This window comes from Caretta caretta, chromosome 5 (assembly GCF_965140235.1).
Source record: "Caretta caretta isolate rCarCar2 chromosome 5, rCarCar1.hap1, whole genome shotgun sequence".
NCBI lineage: Eukaryota > Metazoa > Chordata > Testudines > Cheloniidae > Caretta > Caretta caretta.
Genome location: NC_134210.1, coordinates 561470 through 585541, shown reverse-complemented (window position 1 = coordinate 585541; position 24072 = coordinate 561470). Strand labels below are relative to the sequence as shown.

At 51.0% G+C, this 24072-nt stretch overlaps 1 protein-coding gene across 3 annotated transcripts in view; it reads left to right on the top strand.

Moving 5' to 3' along the window:
• Positions 1–24072, top strand: part of TLN1 (talin 1) — a 139418-nt gene that overhangs the window by 29367 nt on the left and 85979 nt on the right. The window contains exons 1-2 of one of the 3 annotated variants that reach the window (XM_048834678.2): positions 8774–9428; positions 18329–18492. In XM_048834678.2, the coding sequence (XP_048690635.1) occupies positions 18363–18492 (130 nt within the window). In that variant the 5' untranslated portion in view covers positions 8774–9428; positions 18329–18362. Of the gene's footprint in view, positions 1–8773; positions 9429–15167; positions 15283–18328; positions 18493–24072 lie in introns of those variants that run through there. The other 2 variants (XM_048834677.2, XM_048834676.2) reach the window with 2 other exon arrangements.

The following is a 24072-nucleotide window of genomic DNA, read 5'->3' as shown; positions in this document are numbered from 1 at the left end:
TCTTGTGACTCAAATGTCCCCTGATGAAGCCTAAGCAGATCTGAGATGGCAGAATCGGGACCCCAAGGATCTTTTATACAATTTCATGTCGTCTTTGACAAGCTGGGATTTCCTGGGTGGGGGGGAAGGTAATTAGGATAACTTTGCAGGAGGTCCATCACTGATAATTAGCTATATGAATTAACATAAGGCCATTTGTGTTTTCCTTCACCATTCACAGTACATTTCAAAGAGAGATGAGTACCGAGATATCCCGTGTTTATGCTGTATTATGATATCATTTAAATGAATTGTAGACAGGGACTGTTGACATGTAAATACACAAACATTAACTCCCCACATGTCTTCTGTGGGTTATTTATTTTGCAGGATGTTTTACCCTTTCTAGCCATGCGTCGGTCATGTTTTCCAATGTGCATTACTTGCTTCAGAGGATGTATGCATATGGGGGTGTGTGGCAGGAGTGAGGGGGGGGAGGGGGGACGGCATGGGGGTGCCACAGTACAGATATCTTAGTTGAAGCCAAGCAGAAACAACTAAGGTGTCTGTACAGTGCAAGGAACCTGGGTATCAAAATGGAGGAACTACTGGTGCAGGAAGTGAAACCAGATATTATAATGATAAATGGTGGAACAGTAGTCATGACTGGAATACAGGCTATTGACGAGTATGTGCTGTTCAGAAGTGGAGTAGCATTGTATATAGACTAAGTAGACTAAAGAAATTAGAAGTGCTGGAATGGATAAAACAGAATCCGTTTGGTCAGATTTGCTTTGGGGAAGAAAGGTAACAAAGGCTCCACTGGGATAGTGCTTGGAGTCTGCTACAGATCAGTGTTCCCTCTAATTTTTTACATCCATGTGGGAATGAATTTTGTTATGTGCACCCATATGGAGGTGAGGTGTGACACATCACCTCCATATTGGTGCACATAACAAAATTCATGTGGTGAAGGTGGGGCCAAGGGGTTGAGTGTGTGGGAGGGGACTTAGGGCTAGGGCAGAGTGGGGGTTGGGTTGTTGGGGGATGATGGCTCTGGGGTGGGGCCGGGGATGAGGGGTTTGGGGTGCAGGCTGCCCCCGGGCGGTGGTGGGGAGAGAGGACTCTCTCCAGCCCCCTCTCGCCATAGCAGCTCGGGGCCAGGGGAGAGGTGCCTCGGCGGGGCTGGGCCAAGGGAGGGACTCCTCTCTCCTGGCCACAGCAACTCCTCTCCCCACCGGGACGGGGCTTAATAGGCAGTGTTAGGGGGCTTATTCCTTCACCCACTTACTTCCCTGGTCCTTCTCGCATGAACAGAGAGCAACAATACCCGAAGTCCAAAGGTGCAAACAATTCGATGTTTATTGGGGTGAACTTCCAGCAAGCATGATTCCAGTTTCCTTCCTTAGTATCCTCCTTCCCAGCTCTGACACCACAGAGCCTTACACCTGTGTCCCTGTTCCCATTCCTACCCTTAGCCAAACATGATTCCAACTTCCTTACTCCCATTCCCTGTTCCCATTTCCCCCTTTAGCAAAACATGATTCCAATTTTCTTACCCCCATTCCCTGTTCCCATCTCACACACCCACATGCCCACCCCCTCCCACCCACGCCCCCTTACTTCCTCATTGACTACAGATTATATAGTAAAACTTGAGTTCTGCTTAGCTATACGTTAACCAATCATTTTCCTGAAATTTAACTAACCAATCCTAACATATTGTAACATGATTATGTAACCAATTATATCCCACCACCTCAATTAGTTTACACCCAGCAAAATTAATTATACAGCAGACAGGAACAATCACAGAACCAGACAGAGATTATACAGACAAACAACAGCAAAGTGGGAACTATAATGACAAAACAATACAGAAGTGAGGATTTCACATCCCAGCTATTGATAAGTGAGTTCTTGCCAGACAGGATGCTATCAAACTAAGTTTCCTTTTACATTTTCTAGGCACTTCCCTTCCTTTGGAGGTGATAGGAATACAATCCTGTCCTGACAGTGCCTAACAGCCCAATAGCACCTTATTTCAATGTGACTAGTTTGGAATGTGAGGATGTGACCGTTCGCTTCCCAGCTTATGGCTGCCTCTGCTGCTTAGCCAAAGGCCTGAGCCTAAGCACAGGGCCACAAACTGTCACAGTAAGAGAAGGCCCTTACACTGGCAGACAGTGGTTTTGATTCTTTCTTTTATACCTCTATCACTAGCCAAGTGATAAGAATACACCTAAATTCTTAGAGTATAGGCCTTTACAGACAGGCCTGAATATCTATATCCTAACAGGCAGCTGTGTGGCCCCACATCTTAGAGGGAATTTAGCTGCAGACCCCCGGGATCCGATTTGGATATGGATAGAGATCTTTTATATGGTTAATTAAATAAATACTACTGGGAATTGTGTGATTATAGGAGACTCTAATTTCCCAGATATAGATTGGAGTACAATAATGGTAAGGCCAAGATATTCCTGGATGTGAGAGCAGACAGATTTCTTCACCAGATAGTCACCAAACCAACAAGATGTGAAGCTATTTTAGATTCAGTATTGGTAAGTAGTGAGAACTTCACAGAAGAACTGGTTGTAGAGGACAGCCTTGGTTTAAGTGATTATGAGTCAATTCACTTTAAACTAAATGAAAGGATAAACAGATAGCTCTGCAACTAGGGTCCTTGATTCCAAAAGGGGAAACTTTAAAAAATTAAGGGAGTTAGGGAAGTGGACGGGACTGAAGAACTCAAGGATCTGAATGTGGAGGCGGCTTGGAATTGCTTTAAGTCAAAGTTGCAGAAGCTCTCTGAAACCTGCATTCTGAGCAAGGGGAAAAAATTTGTAAGGGAAAGTTGCAGACCAAACTAGATGAACAAGCATCTCCAATAAGTTATTTAGAGCAAGCCTACAAGGAATGAAAGAAGAACTAGATCATCAAGGAAAGCTACCTCTTGGAGGTCAGAAACAGTGAGAACTGCCACAAGCCAAGCAGAGTTGGACTTTTGAAAGGAAATTGAAACCCACAGTAAATAAATAAAGAGGAGAAGAGAAGGCGGGACGGGGGGGGGGGGGGAAGAGACATGACAACAGTTTTCAAGTACATAAAGGGTTGTTACAAGAAAGAGGGAGAAAAATTGTTAACATCTGAGGATAGGACAAGAAGCAATGGGCTTAAATTGCAGCAAGGGCGGTTTAGGTTGGACATTAGGAAAAACTTCCTAACTGTCAGGGTGGTTAAGCACTGGAACAAATTGCCTAGGAAGGTTGTGGAATCTCCATCACTGGAGGTTTTTAAGAACAGGTTACCCCAGGGGTTCTCAAACTGGGGTCGGGACCCCTCGGGTCGCAAGGTTATTACATGGAAGATCACGAGCTATCAGCTTCCACCCCTCAAAGCCCGCTTTGTTTCCAGCATTTATAATGGTGTTAAATTAAAAACTTAAATATATTTATAAGGGGGGTTGCACTCGGAGGCTTGCTATGTGAAAGGGTCACCAATATAAGTTTGAGAACTATTGGGTTAGACAAACACCTGTCAGGAATGATCTAGTTATTACGTAGTCCTGCCTTAAGTGCAGGGGACTGGACTAGGTGACCTTGAGGTCCCTTCCGGTCACACTTCTGTGAAAACAAGGAAAGAAGTGGGACTACTAAACACAGCGCATGGAGTGGAAATTAGAGATAATCTAATGGCCCACACATAAATGAATATTTCATCTCAGTTCTCATTAAGGGTATTGAGGAGCTTGGGGGCAGTAGCAGGATGGGTAATGGGAACAAGGATATGGAAGTAGAAATGATCACATCCAAGGTGGAAGCCAAACTCAAACAGCTTAATTGGGTCCAAATCAGAGGGATCGATAATCTCCATTCAAGAATATTAAAGGGAACTGGCACATGAAACTGCAAGCCCAATAGCAAGGATTTTGAATGAATCCGTAAACTTGGGGCTCATACCTTATGACTGAAGAATTGTAAATATAGTACTTGTATTTCAGAAAGGAGGGGGGAAAACTAATTGAGTAAAGTACAGGCCTGTTAATTTGACCTCAGTTGTATCCAAGGTCTTGGAACAAATTTTGAAAGAGAGAACTGTTAAGAACATTGACGTGAATAATAGGGATAAAATACAATGTGGGTTTACAAAAGGCAGATTGCCAGATCTGGCAAACCTGTGTAACCAATTTTCTAAACAAAGGAAATGCAGTAGATCTAATAATTTCCCATGTTGATTAGTTAAATTGGAGAAGATAGAGATAAATTCGAGAATCAAAAGGTGGTTAAAGGGGAGACTACAATGTGTCATGTTGGAGGGAGGTTACTAGTGAAGTTAGTCAAGGATTGGCCTTAGGAAAAATCTTATCTAACATTTTCCTTAATGACCTTGGCACAAAAGTGGGAGTGTGCTAATAGAATTTGCGGATGACACAAAGTTGGGAGGTATTGCCAATAATGAGGAGAACTGGAATACCATACAAGAAGATTTGGATGACTGAAAAGTGGAGTAATAGAAATGGAATGAATTTAATAGTGTAAAGTGCAAGGTCATGCACATAGGGACTAACAAAATTTTTTGGCTATATGCTGGGGAGCTATCAGTTGATAGCGACAGAGGAGAAAGATTTGGGTGTATTGATTGATCATAGGGTGACTATAAGCTGCCAGTGTGATGTGACTATGAAAAAGGCTAATGCATCAGTCAAGGTATTTCCAGTAGCGATAAGGAGGTGTCGGTACCGTTATACAAGGCACTGGGGAGACCTCCCCTGGAATACTGTGTGCAGTTCTGGTCTCCCATGTTTAAGAAATTTGAATTCAAACTGGAACAAGTGCAGAGAAGGGGTACTAGGATGATCCAAGGAATGGAGAACCTACCTTACGAGAGGAGACTTAAGGATCTTGGCTTGATTAGCCTAACCAAACGAAGGCTATGGGAAATACAATTGTTCTCTATAATTACATCAGGAGGATAAACAGTGGGGGAGATGAGTTAAGTGCCAGTGTTAACACAAGAACAAATTGGTATAAACTGGCCATCAATAAGTTTAGGCATGAAATTAGATAAAGGTTTCTAACCCTCATGGGAGTGCTGTTCTGGGACAGCCTCCCAAGGCAAGTAGTTTGGGCAAAAGACCTAACTTGTTTTAAGACTTATCAAGCTAGGTTTATGGAGGGAACGGTATGATGAGATTGCCTACATGGAATATGGCCCAGCTGCAACTGCTGTTAGCAAATATCTCCAACAGCCAGAGATGGGACACTAGATGGGGAGGGCTCTGAGTTACTCCAGAGAATTCTTCCCCAGGTGTCTGGCTGGTGGGCCCTCTGTGGAGATAGAGGTGGTTAGGGACTATTTAGAAAAGCTGGATTTGCACAAGTCCCTGGGGCCGGACGAGTTGCATCCGAGAGTGCTGAAGGAATTGGCGGCTGTGATTGCAGAGCCATTGGCCATTATCTTTGAAAACTCTTGGCGAACCGGGGAAGTCCCGGATGACTGGAAAAAGGCTAATGTAGTGCCAATCTTTAAAAAAGGGAAGAAGGAGGATCCTGGGAACTACAGGCCAGTCAGCCTCACCTCAGTCCCTGGAAAAATCATGGAGCAGGTCCTCAAAGAATCAATCCTGAAGCACTTGCATGAGAGGAAGGTGATCAGGAACAGCCAGCATGGATTCACCAAGGGAAGGTCATGCCTGACTAATCTAATCGCCTTTTACGATGAGATTACTGGTTCTGTGGATGAAGGGAAAGCAGTGGATGTATTGTTTCTTGACTTTAGCAAAGCTTTTGACACGGTCTCCCACAGTATTCTTGTCAGCAAGTTAAGGAAGTATGGGCTGGATGAATGCACTATAAGGTGGGTAGAAAGCTGGCTAGATTGTCGGGCTCAACGGGTAGTGATCAATGGCTCCATGTCTAGTTGGCAGCCGGTATCAAGTGGAGTGCCCCAAGGGTCGGTCCTGTGGCCGGTTTTGTTCTATATCTTCATAAATGATCTGGAGGATGGTGTGGATTGCACTCTCAGCAAATTTGCGGATGATACTAAACTGGGAGGAGTGGTAGATAGGATACAGAAGGACCTAGACAAATTGGAGGATTGGGCCAAAAGAAATCTGATGAGGTTCTATAAGGATAAGTGCAGGGTCCTGCACTTAGGACGGAAGAACCCAATGCACCGCTACAGACTAGGGACCGAATGGCTAGGCAGCAGTTCTGCGGAAAAGGACCTGGGGTGACAGTGGACGAGAAGCTGGATATGAGTCAGCAGTGTGCCCTTGTTGCCAAGAAGGCCAATGGCATTTTGGGATGTATAAGTAGGGGCATAGCGAGCAGATCGAGGGACGTGATCGTTCCCCTCTATTCGACATTGGTGAGGCCTCATCTGGAGTACTGTGTCCAGTTTTGGGCCCCACACTACAAGAAGAATGTGGATAATTTGGAGAGAGTCCAGCGAAGGGCAACAAAAATGATTAGGGGTCTAGAACACATGACTTATGAGGAGAGGCTGAGGGAGCTGGGATTGTTTAGCCTGCAGAAGAGAAGAATGAGGGGGGATTTAATAGCTGCTTTCAACTACCTGAAAGGGGGTTCCAAAGAGGATGGCTCTAGACTGTTCTCAATGGTAGCAGATGACAGAACGAGGAGTAATGGTCTCAAGTTGCAGTGGGGGAGGTTTAGATTGGATATTAGGAAAAACTTTTTCACTAAGAGGGTGGTGAAACACTGGAATGCGTTACCTAGGGAGGTGGTAGAATCTCCTTCCTTAGAGGTTTTTAAGGTCAGGCTTGACAAAGCCCTGGCTGGGATGATTTAACTGGGATTTGGTCCTGCTTCGAGCAGGGGGTTGGACTAGATGACCTTCTGGGGTCCCTTCCAACCCTGATATTCTATGATTCTATGCCTTGCCCACATGCTCAGAGTTTAACAAATCTCCACATTTGGTGTCAGGAAAGAATTTAGCCCCAGATCACATTGTCAGAGTCCCTGGGGGGGTTTCGCCTTCCTCTGCAGCATAGGGCACAGGACACTTGCTGGATTTCACTACATTAAATGGTGGACTCTCCTGAACTTGAAGCCTTTAAATCAAATTTTGAGCACTTCAGTAACTGAGCCAGAGGTTCTGGGCCTATGCAGGAGTTGGGTGGGTGAGTGTCTGTGACCTGTAATGTGCAAGAGGTCAAATTACATGATCATGATGATCTCTTTTGGTCTTAAAGTCTCAGTCTGGGGCAGGGTTGTGTGATTTGAGTATGGAGCCTGGGTGGGTGCTGTGTGGGGGTGTGTGGAGGGCCAGGGAAGTGTGATTCGGCATTGGTGAGGCCACACATGGAGTAGTGCATCCAGTTTTGGTCCCCCCACTATAGAAGGGATGTGGACAAATTGGAGAGAGTCCAGCGGAGGGCAACAAAAATTATGAGAGGGCTGGGGCACATGATTTATGAGGGGCGGCTGAGGGAACTGGGATTATTTAGTCTGCAGAAGAGAAGAGGGAGGGGGGATTTGATAGCAGCCTTCAGCTACCTGAAGGGGGGTTCAAAAGAGGATGGAGCTCGGCTGTTCTCAGTGGAGGCAGATGACAGAACAAGGAGTAATGGTCTCAAGTTGCAGTGGGGGAGGTCTAGGTTGGATATTAGGAAACATTATTTCTCTAGGAGGGTGGTGAAGCACTGGAATGGGTTACCTAGGGAGGGAGTGGAATCTCCTTCCTTCGAAGTTTTTAAGGTCAGGCTTGACAAAGCCCTGGCTGGGATGATTTAGTTGGGGATCGGCCCTGCTTTGAGCAGGGGGTTGGACTAGATGACCTCCTGAGGTCCCTTCCAACCCTAATCTTCTATGATTCAGGGAGGGGTATGAGGGGGGAATGCTGCAGGGTGTGTGTGTGTGTGTATATATGTATATATATATATATAGGGGCAGGGGAGTGATTTGGGAGGCTATATGGGGGAGTGCTGGGGTGTGTGGAGGGGCGGGGAGTGTGATTTGGGAGGGGGTATGAGGGAGTGCTGCGGTGGGGGGAGATGATGCAGGGTGTGTGTGGTTGTGGGGGTGCTATGGGGTGTGGCGAGGGGTTTGGGAGGAATGCAGCGGTGGGGGGAGATGATGCAGGGTGTGTGCTATGGGATGTGGGAAGGGGTTTGGGAGGAGTGCTGTGGGGTGTGGGGAGGTATGTATGAGTGCTGCACTGTGGGGGTGCTATGGGGTGTGGGGAGGGGTACGGGTGAGTGCTGCAGCGGGGGGAGATCCTGCAGCAGGTTGTGTGGTTGTGGGGAGGGGTTTGGGGGAGATGCTACAAGGTATGTGTGGTTGTGGGCAGGGCTGGCTCCAGTGTTTTTGCTGCCCCAAGCGGCCAAAAAAAAACAAACCTTGCCACTGAATGGGGAGGCGGAGTGATGATGCGACCAAAGAAGAGTCGTGTCCCCACTGCCGAATTGCCGCCGAGCGTGAAACGCACTGTGATGGAGCAGCTGCCGAATTCCTGCCACCGCCTCCGAGGATGGATTGCTGCTCCAGAGCCCGCCGTCCTGCCACCCCTTTATAATGGCTGCCCCAGGCACCTGCTTGGTTCACTGGTGCCTGGAGCTGGCCCTGGTTGTGGGGAGGGGTATGAGAGAGTGCTGTGGTGGGGGGAGAAGCTGCCGGGTGAGGGTGGTGTGGGGAGGGGTTTGGGAGGAGTGCTGCAGGGTGTGTGTGTGTGTGGGTGTGGGGATGGGTATGGGGGAGTGCTGTGGTGGGGGAGATGCTGCAGCAGGGTGTGTGGAGGGCTGGCGGAGTTTGTGGTTTGGGAAGGGATGCGTGCGCACACTCCCTGTGTATTTCTCTCCCCCTCCCAGCTGACATTCCTCTGGACTAGGGTTCCTGCCTCGTCAGACCTGCTGTGAGCCAATGCAGAGCCATGGGGAGCCCTGGGCCTCCAAGCAAGGCTGTCCCAGAAACATTGCTGCAGTGCTCAGGAATGCAGCTGGAATGGCTCCATGTGGGAGGGCAGGAGAGGAGAGAGCTGCTCAGAGCCCCACCCCTGGGTGTGTGTCTCAGCTATGGGGTCCCCTGGAAACCAAAGCGGAAGGGAATCCTCTGACCATGATCATATGGGGGAGTGTGATCTGCTGCTCCAGACCCTAATCCTAACCCTCCCCAGCCTTAGCCCCCTCTCTGCCTGGCCCCCCTCACCTTCCTCCTCTCTGCTCGGGCTGTTCCTGACTTTACTGCCCAGTCAGTGCCAGCTGCTGTTTGGCCCAGATTCTACTCCTCCCCTCTGGGGCTCGCTCTGGGCAGGGGTGTTTCGTTGCTGTTGCCCTGGGGCTTGCAGGCCTTGGTCCTGGCTGAGAGTTCCGCTGTCTGGCCAGGATTCCGCTCCCAGGAGCGAAATGAACATCTGGGACTTCGAGGGCCTGGCCTGGGGCAGTGACTGGGCCTCGAAGCACGCAGCCCATCCTCCATGGCACAGAGGTAAGCCAGGGTGTCTTCCACCCCATATATTATAGCATGGGTTACTGATACGGGGCTCCTTGCTGTGGGGCTGGGTGTTGCTGTGACAAGCTGGGGGCCAGGGTGTCTGGGATGGGTTTTTAATCTCTTCCTGTTAGGTTTTCTCTGAGCTCCTATCCATGCCATGGCCCTGTTAGGAGAGGAGGGACCTTTCTGTGGGGTGGTGGTTAGACCAGATGCCGCTGCTTGGGGTAGCCAGACTGGTGTAACATCTCCCAGCACAGCTCTGACCAGGGATGTCAGAAGCTCCAGGCCCAGTGCCTGGGAGCTGATCATTGCTGTGGCAACCTTCATTTTTGCCATTCCCAGCTTCACTGTTAGTGCGACATTAACAGCAGTATTTTGCATGTAGCTTCATTGGTTTTAGGCAAGACAGGAGAGTGGGTGGGGACAGAGGGAGAGGCACCTTGCTGCAGCCCCAGAGACCTTGGGTCCCGGGCAGCACTTCTTCAACAGAGGCAATACCTGGCCTGTGGGATTGGGGTGCAAGAGCATCTGACACTGAACCACCAGCTGAGGGTTCACACATGCCTGTCAGGGAGGATCAGGAGGAGGCTTGAGCAGGAACACAGAGGGCCACGTCTCTAAGGCCTGCAGGCCATTGGACTCACTCCTGTTCTCTCTGGCTTTCTGGGTGACGTGAGCAAGGGCTACGGAGACGGTGAAATGCGGAGCGGCAGCTCTGCTCACTGGCAGGGTTTGTATCTAGCAGCAGCCAGAGGCCTTGATCAGGATCAGGCCCAGTCGTTCCAGGTACTGTGCATCCAGGGAGCTCTGTCTAAACAGAAAGAAAAGGAGGACTTGTGGCACCTTGGAAACTAACCAATTTAGTAAATTTAATAAATTGATTAGTCTCTAAGGTGCCACAAGTCCTCCTTTTCTTTTTGCGAATACAGACTAACACGGCTGTTACTCTGAAACCTGTCTAAACAGAAAGACAATACAAATGGGTGTGACAAACGGCAAGGATGAGAGTAAAGGGGGTGGAGTCCTACACGAGCATAGTGAGCACTGGGGATGGTGATGGTTCTTAAAAGGCAGCATGGTCCAGGGGGAAGGGCACTGTCCTGGAAGTGAGGAGACTTGGGCTCTCCTTCCAGCTTTCCTACTGTGGGGCCTGGGGCAGAGACCAGCCCTTGGCTGTGCCACTGTTTCCTCTGTCTGGTCTCTTCAGTGGCTTGTGAGCTCTGTGGGGGCAGGGACAGTCTCTCACTGTGAGTCTGTGTAGCGCCCAGCACCATGGGCACGTCTGGATGCTTTCCTAGCATACAGAATACATAGTACGGTGGTTAAACTGATGATTTTAATGGGGTGTTGGCTGGCTGGCTGACTTCTTGTGGAGGTCACAGCAGGAGTGACTCGTGCAGGTGCCTCTGTGGAAGAAAGCAGGGCCAGGGCTTACACCTAGTAACTAACTGGGGAGGGAGGAAAGAGGGGCCCTGTGTTCCATCCGGTCCCAGCAGAGGTGCTGGGCGCTAGCTTTGTGCTGTTTTTGCAGGATTCAGGCTCACTGCAGCACGTTGGACATGGTATAAATTGGAAGTGACATTGCTCTTTTTATTTTCTCTTTCAAGCTCTGAGACTCCTGTTGCTCCAGACTGGGGCACGTTCTGCCTCTGGCTGCTCCTTGCCAGTCAGCAAATGGTGCTCGGCAACTTGCTTTGTGCTTCTTTCTCAGAGGCAGCCTGTTAGAAGCACCAGTGCTCCTTGGACATGGTGGGGTCCCTTACAAGTCTGAGATTGAGTCTGGGAGGAGACCTGGTTCTCCAGAGGGTGGGGCTCACTGACCAAATGTAGAGCATTCACCTCTGAGACTGATGGACTGGGCAGCATTACCAAAGCTTACCCATGGACCCTCAGGTATCTGTTAGGGCAGATATGACCTGTGGAGATAGGGCTATACTGCGTTTGGGGTTTGATTCCCTGGCTCCTTTTGTCAGCAGTGCCCATCCCTGACCTGGTGGCAGGAACCTCCATAGTGCAGGGCTGTCCTCCTTCCCCCAGGGTCAGGCATGACTTTTCCTCATCGCTCTTTGATGAGACATGGCTTACAATGGTTTGAGCTGATCTTTGACTATAAGTGTGAGCAGTAATGCGGAGCACGTTCCCCCTGTGCATCGCGGCCCAAAAGGCTCTGGCTGCTCTCCTGGGAACTGGGTTAGCTAGGGATACCTGTGTGAGGAGTGGGAGGAAGCCGCTGCTCTCTGCAGGGGTGTCGGAGTGTCACTAGGGTTAGTGCCCTGCCATTTAAGCTAAGCAGGTGAGCGCATGCCAGTATCTAGAAGGGAGACCAGCAGCTCAGATCAGGTGTCGCAAGGAGTGGTGTGGGTGTAGTTGGTACAGCACCAGATAGGCTTCTGCTGGAGGAGCTGGCTGAAGTCCCGGTCCAGATCTCGTGGTCTTGCCCTGGGAATAGGAATCACTACCCCGAACGTCCTGGTCTGATCCCAGCTGGTGTGATTCCATTTTGTCTCCCCAAATCCCATGGAAGTCTGATTTGGGTACAGGGTTCTCCTTTACTTCCTGTCCTGTGTCACTTGCTGTGTGGTTTTGTCTGTGCCCCACCCAGTAGTACTCCAGCAGGTGGGATGAGAGGCAGCAATATCCATTACTCCCATGTGTAGAGAGTCCCACTGTTCTCTGGGCTGTGCCCGCCTTGCTGTGGCAGCACGGGCTCAGGTGCAGGCTGTACAAGGCCACCCAGGGCCCTGGGTACGTACTTGGGCAGCTGGCCCACAGTGTACCTGGACTGCTGCGGCTTCACTGCTTTAGCTCAGGTCTGTCTACACGTGGTGCAGTCACATCTCCGACTGCAGCGTAGACCTGTCTGGAGTCTGCTCCGCTCAGCTTGCGTGCACAACGGACCGCTCCCCCTGAGCAAGGTGCCGCTTGGGAAGGGGTTTGCGAATAAATAACCCAAACCTGCCTGAGACTGATAGCACTGCTGTCCGGGGGCCAGAGCAGTGTTTGCACCAAAGGGCCTGTAGTGCTCTTTGGAGTGTGGCTAGAAAGGTGCTCTCCTTCTGCTGAGGAATAGAGAGATTTGGTTACAGGGGGTTGTGCAGCTCAGGGCAGAGGGAGGGAAGGCTGGTGGTCGGGTTTACAGCAGGGCTGTGGGATTACAGGGGGGCTCTGCAGCTCGGGGCAGAGAGAGAGGGAAGGCTAGGCGTCGGGCTTACAGCAGGGCTGTGGGATTACAGGGGGGCTGTGTAGCTCAGGGCAGAGAGAGAGGGAAGGCTGGGGGTTAGGGGCTTACATCGTGGCTGTGGGATTACAGAGGGGCCGTGCAGCTCGGGGCAGAGGGAGGGAAGGCTGGGGGTCGGGCTTACAGCAGGGCTGGGGGATTACAGGAGGCTGTGCAACTCAGTGGGCGGCAGGGCAGGCTGGCTGGGAATTGCAATAGGACTGTGGCTGGGTGGCTCTCAGAGGGAGCAGTGGATGATGTGGTAGGGACTGGAAGTTGTGTGCTGAAGTATGTGGGATGTAGAAATCTATTGTCAGGGAGTTTCTAGAGTTTTTCATGCTCCTGAGTTTCCTGGTTGTGGGCAGAGGGTGGGTATGTTATGGGCCCCATGTGCCCAGGACACCAGAAATGCAGCATTTCCCCCATGCAGCCCCTGGTTGACTCTGCCCAGTACGGCCAACTCTCCCGGAGCCCAGAACTACACGTAATTTGTGTGCAAGGGAGCTTCTGGCAGCTGCCCTTGACTGTAATAGCTGCACAACCATGGAGCAGAGGTCCCCAAACTGTGGGACGCACCCCTCTAGGGGTGTGTGGAGGAGTGTGTGGCGGGGCCCAGGCCAGCCCCCATGGGGGGGTAGAGAGGGAGTGCCACCCAGCCCCTCCCTTCCCCCAGCTGCATCTCCAGCTCCCAGCCTGGCCCCGTCCCCAGCCTCAGTGCAGCTCTGCTCACAGCCCCAGACTCCCTCCAGCTGCAGCCCCAGCTGTGGCCCCCTTACCTCTGTCTGTGTCCCTCTTCCCCCCACCCCCTGAGCCCATAGCCCTGGCCCTGGCTCCCGGGGGTGGCAGACAGGGGTAAGGAGGGGTGTGACCCTCAAATGTTTGGGGACCACTTCCATGGAGACTACAAGTCCCAGTGTGCAACGTGTCCTGCATCTGGGACTCCAAGGAAGCGTTGCATGCTGGGGACTGTGTTCTCTTAGGCTGTTCCTGCAGACAAGGCATGAGGATCCTATCGAGCACCACCTTGCCATTCCTCAGAGGGCTCCACTATCCAAGTCCGCCTCTGGCTAGCTGGGGCCTGGAGCATTTAAAGCTCCCTTGTCATACTCTTGCTGCAGGGAGAAGAAAGGTTCTGCCCCTCTGCCTCCCGATGGCAGCTCTGCTACTCAGCCCCGCCGCCTTTTGGCTGGTCCCCCCCGAATGACTCCAGCACTGCTGAGAGCTCCCTGGTAGCCCTGGAACTCGGTGTGGCAGAAGCTGAGAAACCAAACCCTCTCAGCCGCTTAGGGAGCGCCGAGATGCAGGGCTGCCCGCCTGTGGCCTCACAGCCCTAACCCCTGCAAAGTCGCGCTGGAAAGCTAGAAACAAACTTTCACGAAATCCCAAACTCTGCAGAACTGGTTTATCCATCCCCTCCCCCGGTGCCCCCATGAGAGAGGTTTTCTGGCTGCGTCTGTTGCATCCCACACCAGAGGTGGAGAGAGTGAGCCCTGCATAGGGCAGAGTGCCCCTTGGGGCGAGAGGGGGTGCTGTCGAGCTGTTGTGAGTACAAGGTGCTGTCGGTGTGGCTCGGAGATCTGTTCTCAGTCCTGTTTACTACAGTTGCTGTCGTGCCCAGTGTCCCATTGTGCTAGATGCTGTACGTACACAGGGACACAGTCCCTGCCCGCAGACTTCTCCCGGATGCTGCCCTCGCTGCCTTGGGGACTGAGCGCCCCTTGCTGTGGAGATCAGCTCAGGCTGGATGGGTGCAGCACGCACAGTGATCATACCGGTGTGTCTGAGCATGGGCACTGAGTCCCCCCATCCCCCCACGTCTCCCATTTGGTGAAGGAAGCTGAGACCCGAGCTGCGCAGAAGTCAGGAAATGCCGCTGTTATGGTTCCCACGATGGCCCTGGCATGCTGCGCCTTTGACACCTGCACTGTAGCAGCAGAGTGACCACTTGGCTTTTCCTCAGTATGTACTCGGCTGGGCAGAGTGGAGTTCCTGCGCAAAGCCTTTGCAGAGCCGTCGATCTGCCAGGCCCAGGCCGTCACTACGCTCTGCCCCATCCCCTCCTTTGTGCCGTGAGCTCTTTGGGGCAGGAATCCTGGCTGTGTCTGCAGGGGCCAGTGCTCAGGTACTATGATGGGCAGTCATTTAATACCCAAGAATACCTTTCACTGTTGCGTGTTAAACCATCAGCCGTCAGGCGGAACCAGGTGTTCATGTCTGCAGGAGGGAGACCCACCTCCCTGTGAGCAAATGTGCCCTGGGTGGCTGCAGGGTGCTGTTTGTGGGCAGGGTACCATGTTTCACCTCATCCCCACTGTCTGGCCCTCAATAAACCCCCAGTGTGGGAGGTTTGAGCCGCAGCTCCTCTCACCTGCTAATGCAGACGGTTGCTTGCAGGGAGTATGTCGCGCTCAGAAGAGCTGGAACTTACCCAGAATTCAACATCTGCTTGTGGCAGGAAATCAGCAGCTTCATATCAGAGTGGAGGGGGGTAGGGTTTGTTTGCAGGCTGTTGACACTGCTCAGTGCCTGTGCAGGCTGCTCGCAAACCACGGGGGCCTGCAGCTTCCTCCACACTGATTCAGCGAGCTCCTTGCAGCTAGGGCGGGCGAGCCTGACTGCGGCTAAGGAGAGGTGAGCAGGGTGGGATGCGGATTCCTAGGTCTGCGGGTTACTGAGGGTGGCAGGTACACAGGTGTGTCGCGGGAGTGGTGTCAGCAAGTCTTACTATCACCAGATGCATGCCTTGAAAAACCTCCCTGACTCCTACTCTCCAGAGGTGAGGGGTGCTGCTGAGGCCTGGGGGCTCTGCCCTGCGGAGGAGCTTAACTCCCCCAGCAGCTTGGGAGTAAGAGGGTGCTGTAGTCCTGCCAGCTGCTGCCCTGGGTGGCAGCTCTGTCTTCCCTACTTCTTTCTGGCTGGTTTGGGCCTGGTGAACTTGACACCCTGTGTGGCGGCTGGGAGGGGTCTCTGGGGCTGAGCTCACAATTTGTGCTCAAGCTCCCCACTAAGGAAGTGGGGGTGAAGCAGCCCTGGCAGGGTCTAGAGGCCTCAAGTCTAGGACAGAGCCTGGCTCAGTGACACTGGTGGACACCCCTCTTCCCATGATGGGTAGAGGCTTGCACCCAGTGTTGCATCTCCCAGCAGCCTCTAATGATGGTCACCCTGGTGGGGTCTCTGGCAGGAGAGGACAGTTTAGCCACAGGGCTTTTTCACCACCAGCGGGGGAGGCTCTTGAGGGAGTTACCTTTCTGCCCTGATGGCTCCTGCAGGTTGAGTACCCTCTGTATGGCCCCATAGCTTCTGGGACAGCCTATGGAATCCCCAGGGTGCTTCATTCCCGTCTCGTCTGCCCCCCATGAACGATATAGTCACTGGGTCTGCATCTACTGGAGATGGGGCCTGGCTGGGCTGCCCTTCCTGCCCCAAGCCAGGCCCAAATCGCCCTCCCTTCAGCCCCTCACACGCTCTCTGACCCGCCTGCTCCCTTGCTGCTCCCTCCTCGCTCTCACAGCCCCTGTGTCTCCTCCCGCCCTGCCCACCATACCGCTGCCCCTGGCTGCCTGCTCCCCCCTCCCCCCCGCCCCGCCCCGGATACAGCGCCTGGGTCTGATTCCCCACCCTAGCAGGGAGAAACACAGACCCTTCTAACGGAGCGGAGTTAGCTGGGTGAGCCCCATGGCCTGGGCTGAGCCCCAGGAGGGAGTCTGGCTCCAGGCAGCTGCTGCCTCTGGGGAAGTGCCTGGCCTGTGAGGAAGTTAACACGGTCACGATGAACAGGGCGGGGAGGAGGCAGCATCCATGTCAACACACACAATGTAGCTGAACCCTGTGCGATGTCCTGCGGCAGAGGCAGGAGCACTGGGCGTCTCCCCAGGATTTGGGGAGGGGGGGGTTGGGGGTAGTTCCCAGGATCTGGATGTGTGTGTTAGGGGAACGGAGTGTGTGTGTGTGGGGGGGGGGGGGGGGGGTTCTCTGGTGGAGGGGCCGTGAGGAGACCTGAGGTATCTGTGCTTCCTTTTCACACCCAAGATGTTCCCCCTTTTCTAACTCTCATGTTGCCATTAGTAGCTCTCCTCTGGCTCGGAGACTTGGAACCGTGAATTCCTCAACTCCTTGGCTTTCCCCACTGCTGGGTGCTGCCTCTAACTCTCATGCCAAGCTGCTGGCTGCTCTGAGAGGGGTCAGACCAGTGCCTTAGAGGGGAAGGTCCCTGTATCCCATCCCTTCCCCCCAGGGCTGAATTGGAACAACTGTGGAATAATACAGCATGTGAGGAAGTGTCCCTCTAACCCAGCCATTAGGGGTGCCTCATGCCTTGAGTTAGGAGGAGTTGCAGCTCATTATTTTGATCCTACTGAATGTAACTGGCTGTTCTCGTTCTCTTGGCTCAATGAGCTCTTGTGGCAGAGAGTTCCACAGGTAAACTATGCACTGTATAAAAATAATTTTCCTTGCTCAGTTTTAAATTCACCTCTTTGTTTAGTTTTGGTGACTGACCCCTTGTTCCCATGTTAGCAGAGAGGGTAGGTAGGGCGCCCTGTTCACCAGCTCTCTTATCACTCCCTTCCCTCCCATCCCATCTCTGAGCAGACAGGGTTTTCTCTCTCTCCGGGTCCCCCCTTTCTGGGAGATGTGGCTGCATGCTGCACGTGCTCCAGGGAATGGGTGAGGCCACAACACCTCTTGTTGGTGACTCCTTAGCACAGATGGGTGTCATGGGGAGACCTTTGAGAAACCCCTGAGAAGGAAGGCAGGGCCCTACTGGCTCATGGTTTGAGCTCGGTTTTCCTCTTGTGGTTTCTGTGTCATGGCAGCTTTTATTTATAATTCGTTCCCTCTCACCCTCCCCATCCTATCGGCCTGTACTCCCTGTGCAATCGCTTCCTTCAGGATGACAGTGTCACTACCAAGTAAACACTAGTGTCATTCTCCTTCCCCGCACAGAAGTAACAGTCATTGTCCATGGCTCACTTGGTGACCTTGCGGGCAAGTTTCTTCCCTTTCCTTGGACTCTGTGCTTCCGTCTGTACAGTGGAGGTGATGATCCTGACCAGGATAGATGGCTCCCAATAGCTTTGGCAAAGCTGCCCCTTGGTACTGCTGCAGATTCGGGGCTTCTGCTAAAACCATTCAGTCCTTATGGTTGTGAAGGACCTTCTGAGCATGATGAGCTGCAGCCCTGCTGCCCCCACCCCACCAAGGTGTACAGGGGCAGGGCTCTCTGGGCCCTGGCATGAATTGGAGAAGGGCTGGATCCCTTACCCAGGCTGCCAGCTGGGTCCGAGAGAGAATCTCTTTGGGTGTGAGCAGCTCACAGGACCCTCTGCCCCTGGAGGGAAAAAGCAACCCCTTTCCACGGGCTCTTAAATGAAGGGCACAACCATTGCCTGTAATTGGGGAGCCATTCCGCAGAGGACAGGAATCAAAGGGTCACCCCAGGAGGGGGAAGGGAAAAGTAGGTGATCCTTTGTTTACTGCACCCTGGCGCTGCAGGGGTCTGTGCACTGTGAAAGAGCTCTTCTCCATGAGCCTGTAGGATTATAACCTCCTGTAGCTGGTTCCCGGGGGGAGGCAGTGCTGGGAAGCAGGGGGGCAGTCCCTAGAACCATTGTGAGGGCTGGCATTGGTCTGGGTAGCAGTAATGGGAACTGATTTGGCTGTGACTTTCTTTTGGCAGGTGAAACAGGAGCAGGGACCGTCCAGCCGCCACCATGGTTGCCCTATCGCTGAAGATCAGCATTGGCAATGTGGTGAAGACCATGCAGTTTGAGCCCTCCACCATGGTGTACGACGCCTGTCGGATCATCCGGGAGCGTGTGCCTGAGGCACAGATGGGGCAGCGTAAGTGACAGGACCCCCAGAGGCATAGTGGGTAGAGATGGAAAAGTCCCATCTGGTCTTTGTCCCCAGCCAGAGCCATCACTTTGCCAGGGGTACTTATCCCCAGCAGCAGGGCTCCCTTCCCGGCCGGAAGACCAATCCTCAGCCTGACACCTTGCTGCTGCTGCTCCAGCTGAATTTCCCCTTAACTCCACCTGTTCCTCGTTATGCTCCCAGATACCACCCCAAATAATCCAAAGTCTTTCTGGGGCGTGACGCCCCTCAGACTCCTGTCAGTGCTGTGACCTGTAGCTTGAGGTTTAGCGTTTGCAACCCCTGAGTTCTAGTCCTGGCTCCGTGACTGGCTCTGCAGCTTTGGGCAGGTTCAGTCCCCTATCTTCATGTATCCCATGTGGCATAAGTGACAACATTACTGGATTTTATGGCCAAAAACAATGGTGAAGCCAAGGGGCTTACCCCAGCAAGAGAGTGGGACTCTCAGGGGGTTCACATTCTAAAGGGGTCCTCTCTGGGACAATTACAGAACCTCAGAGAGAGCACCAGACCTGTGAATCATGGGTTCACACACATCCGTGACAGAGGGTATCCAAATAATTCCCATTGGCCACTGTCAGCTCGAAGTGGCACAGGAAGCCTTCCCCTGCCCCCACATTTCGCCCCTTAATAGTGTTCAAGGGAATTCTGTGGCTGAGAATGAATGGGCTGTAAAAGGAGGCAAAGAGCTTGTACATTTCAGCAGCTGTGGGGTTATTTGTCAATGGGGTGCATTGTGGCACTGCTGCATGGGCAAACTCTGCATTTCCTGGTTTTCAGCGGGGTCTGAGGTAGCTCAGCTTAGTAGTCTGCAGGGACGACATGCCGCCAAGCAACCGTCCTTCTGCGTTCAGAGTTTTTTGCCACTGAATTTTTAACAGGAAAAGATAGGTTGTTGTTAGCAGTTAATAGTCCTGTTTAGACAGTTGTACATATCATGTCCTGCAATTAGCATGCTGAGTCAGCTGCTGCTGCCCTCACAAATACATACATCAGCTTGGCCCCACCAGCCTTGTTTCAGCCCCCCTCCTCAGCCATTCCTCTGACCCATTCAAAGTGTTCCCGCCTCCCAGCTGCAAGCAGGGAATGCATCTCCCTGAGGTCTTCACTCCCTTGTGTACAAATGTTTCTGTTACCGTTACTTCCCCCCTCCCCAGTTCTATAACCCAACTCACATCAGTGCCTAGAGCAAATGGCAACTATGTAAAAGCAAAATTGTGTTGAAGAGCAGGAAGGCTGGGTATGGGAGGACTGGGATCCACTGGCAGAGCTGTTGAGGGCATGGGCATTGTGGTGCGCTGGCGGAGCTAGGGTCACGGGGGTTGGGGTGGGTCACAGATTGGTGCTAGAGCTTGTCAGTGGGCCAGACCCCCGGGGGGCCTCATTCTTTCTCCAGGGTAAGCCACGCAGCTTCACCGCCTTGTGCATTCTCTGAAATGCTCCCAGTTCCATGCACAGGGCCAGTCAGACAACTGTAGGGTCTCAATGCATGGATGAGATGATGGTGTAGGGAGGAGGGGTTTAGGCTTATTAGGAACTGGAGAAACTTTTGGGAAAGGAGGAGCCTATACAGGAAGGATGGGCTCCCCCTAAACCAAAGTGGAACCAGATTGCTGCTGGCACTTCACATTAAAAAGGTCACAGAGCAGGTTTTAAACTATGGGCTGGGGAAAGCCGACAGGTGGAGAGGAGCACGAGGTTTGGACAGAGACATCCCTTGGGGAGGAGCTCTTAATGGAGATTCTCTGTGTCTTACTAAGAATGTGCGCTAAGCAGCTGCCTGCTGTAATGTCCTCTTTGGACATAAATGCTGTTCTGCTTCCCATAATTTACACTGGCATTATCAGCTGCAAGTGCTGATTGTTTCTTCAGACTGAGGTCAAAGGCCTAGAGTTTTTCAAATATTTCTGTGGCAATATCTTGTGCAGTGTCCTATCAGTGTAAAAATCCAAGAGAAAGTACTGACTCCCTTTTAAAAAAACCAAAAACAAAAAAACCTATAATACTTACGGAAAAAAAAATTCTCGCTCCCTTAGTTGAAACATCAGTGGCCAAAGAGAGTTATAGATCATTAGCGTTAATATAGTCTAAATGCTTCTGAACTGGATCTGAGGTTAAAATGGTCTCACTCAGTACTCTTGCCTTGTTTTTTCTGCAAGTCATGTCTTCAGCCACAGACCAGTCCTAGTAAATAGTTGCATCAACTTTTATGCTTCAGTAAGAATGGTGTTGCATGACAGCATGGAACAGTTTGCAAAGTTCAGCAGCAGACCCTTTATTGTCATGAGGAGGTGACACACTAATTTTGAAGAGAACCTGTGTTACTTGAAGCTGCTGCACTACATGAGTTCTGTTTGTGATTTTCAGAAGAAATGTGCTGATTCAAATCTCCTTGTCCATGATTGCTGACATCTACGTCACGCCTACACAGGCTGCAGCATGCATGGTGCTCTCCTTTCCTACTTTGAGCAATGAGCTCATGTCCTTTTGGCCCATCAGGATTCAACGGTCTTGTGTTTCAGCTTAGTGACTATACATCAACTCCGAGACGATCTTGGCCTTATCCACCACAGCAGAGAACTGACCATGAATCGGTGTTTGAGGGAACAGTCTATCTGTAGAGCAGTGTAGTCACCCTGATTGTTAATTTTCCACCAAGTATCAGGATTTTATCAAGACTCCGATTTCCCATGGTTCAGCGAGACTGAAGTAGCCAATGTTAGCAAATCTAGAATTCCCCAGTCCTTTGGTTATGTTGCTACTCACTGCCTTTTCTGCAATGAGGAACCTTCATGTGGGGCTCATTGAGGTGATCATAACATGAGCCAGACAGTCCAGCTGCTCTTGAAAGGCCTCAGTAATATGCATTTAAGGTAAACGGGTTATTCTGGCATACCGCCATGTTCTGTAACGTGCAGCTTCCACCACTGCCCTGCCTAGCTACGGAGACAGTGGGCCACACAAGTGCTGACTCCAGGCACAGAGGTTCTGCTGAGAAGGGCTTCTCCCTCCATTTTCAGACTAGCCCCAGGGCACTGCTGGAGAGGGACTTTGTTTCCTTGTTGGCTGCATATTGAGGCCACGAGTCAGCTGTAAACTGTGTACATTTCTCCTCGACACATTTGTACAGCATGAACATGGCTGGTGTTTTTGATAAACACAAGGCCGTGATACAATGATGATGGAGCCCCGTGTTCTGTCTGGGAGAGTCAGGTGTAGCAGGCTCTGGAGTGTGGGGTGAAGAGTCTTTAAGCACACTGTCTGTCACTATTTTCTTCACAGAGCTTTTTGGTGCACACCAGGGGATGGACAGACAGACATGGGTTCCTGCTGGAGTCTGAAATTGTTTTTAATAGCAGGCCCTCAGTTTAGGAGATCTTCAGTTCGAACAGCATGTCAGCCTCCCCCTCAGCCACCAAAACCCTTCCATTGGCTTTGATTCACAAAGTTACCTTTTTGATTCTGATTTCTCTCCATCCGTTCTGTTTTCATCCCCTGTGCTTCAGCCTCGCCCGCTCTGGTGCCCCTCCTAGGTGTCTTCCCTTGATCTGAAATGTAACATGATCCAAAATGGAACTCCTTTCCTCTCAAGCCCTTCCTGCATTTTCCTTCACTGTTGAAACATCTTACCTATAAGTCACTCAGACCATTAACTTGTGAGTCATAAGAACGGCTGCACTGGGTCAGACCAAAGGTCCATCTAGCCCATTATCCTGTCTTCTGACAGTGGCCAAAGCCAGGTGCCCCAGAGGGAATGAACAGAACAGGCAATCATCAAGTGATCCATCCCCTGTCGCCCTTTCCGAGCTTCTGGCAAACAGAGGTTAGGGACACCATTGATGGACCTATCCTCCATGGACTTATCTAGGTCTTTTTTGAACCTGTTAGTGTCTTGGCCTTCACAACAACCTCTAGCAAGGAGTTCCACTGGTCTTTGAATCTTCCCTCTCCCATGCCCCCACATCAGGCTCTGTTTTCCTGTCTCTTTCTAAAATCTGATCTTTTTGATTCTGTACATCCTGCAAAAACTCTTGTCCCTCATCATCATCTCAGATTTTAATTACTGTAATTACCGTTTTCACGGGCTTTCCAATCCCTGACAGGCTACTGCACAAGCCAGTGTAGCCCCTGCAGCAGAGTCTAACCTGCTGTTAGCCCTACCAAAGTAGTGGCTGGCTGCTTGGTTTGCAGCCTCCAGTAGCCAATGAGAGGGAAGGGCAGCTGCTTCAGCTGCATAGAGTGAATGGCAGAACAGCATGGGGCATGGGCCCATCCCTGCTGCGTCACTCTGTACGGAAGCACCGCCCCCGCGGCCATCAAACTTTTTCCACAGTCTCCTCCTCTCTACTCATTTTCACCAGACAAATCCGCGTCAGGTGCTAACTCCCTACCAGACAAGGACAATGCTCTACAAAACTAGAACTTTCAGTCTTTAAACTGGACAAATGGCCTCCCTACCTTTGAGTGAAATGACCCTAGATTTGGATCACTAACATTACCCCACACTCCCTGAGGTACACCACCTTTCAAAGCAATCAGAGGAACTGTTTGGATTTTAGAGCATGTGCAAGGCTTTAGCTTTTGAAGCATATAAAATGGCAGGAATGGAAACCCTGTAGTTTTTCTGAATTGGCACATACGTTGTATAAAAATTAGGGCTGTCAAGCAATTAAACAAATTAATCGTGTGATTAAACAACAATAGAATACCATTTAATTTAAATATTTTTGGATGTTTACTACATTTTCAAATGTATTAATTTCAATTGCAACACAGAATACAAAGTATACAGTGCTCACTTTATATTTTTGTTTACAAATATTTGCACTGTAAAAACAAAAATTGCATTTTTCAATTCACCTCATACTAGTACTGTGGGGCAATCTCTTTATCATGAAAGTCGAACTTACAAATGTAGAATTATGTACAAAAAAAACTGTATTCAAAAATAAAACAATGTAAAACTTTAGAACCTGCAAGTCCACTTAGTCCTACTTTTTGGTCAGCCAATCGCTCAGACAAACAGCGTTGGTTACAATTTGCAGGAGATAAAGCTGCCCGCTTCTTATTTACAATGTCACCTGAAAGTGAGAATAGGCGCTTGCATGGCACAGTTGTAGCTGGAGTTGCAAGATATTTACGTGCCTGATGCGCTAAAGATTCATATGTCCCTTCATGCTTCAGCCACTATTCCAGGGGACATGCGTCCATGCTCATGATGGGTTCTGCTTGATAATGATGCAAAGCAGTGCGGATTGACACATGTTCATTTTCATCATCTGAGACAGATGCCTCCAGCAGAAGGTTGATTTTCTTTTTTGGTGGTTTGGATTCTGTAGTTTCTGTATCAGCGTGTTGCTCTTTTAAGACTTCTGAAAGCTTGCACCACGCCTCGTCCCTCTGAGTTTGGAAGGCACTTCAGATTCTTAAACCTTGGGTCGAGCTGTAGCTATCTTTAGAAATCTCACGTTGGTACCTTCTTTGCATTTTCTCAAACCTGCTGTGAAAGTGTTCTTAAAATGAACATGTGCTGGGTCATCATCTGAG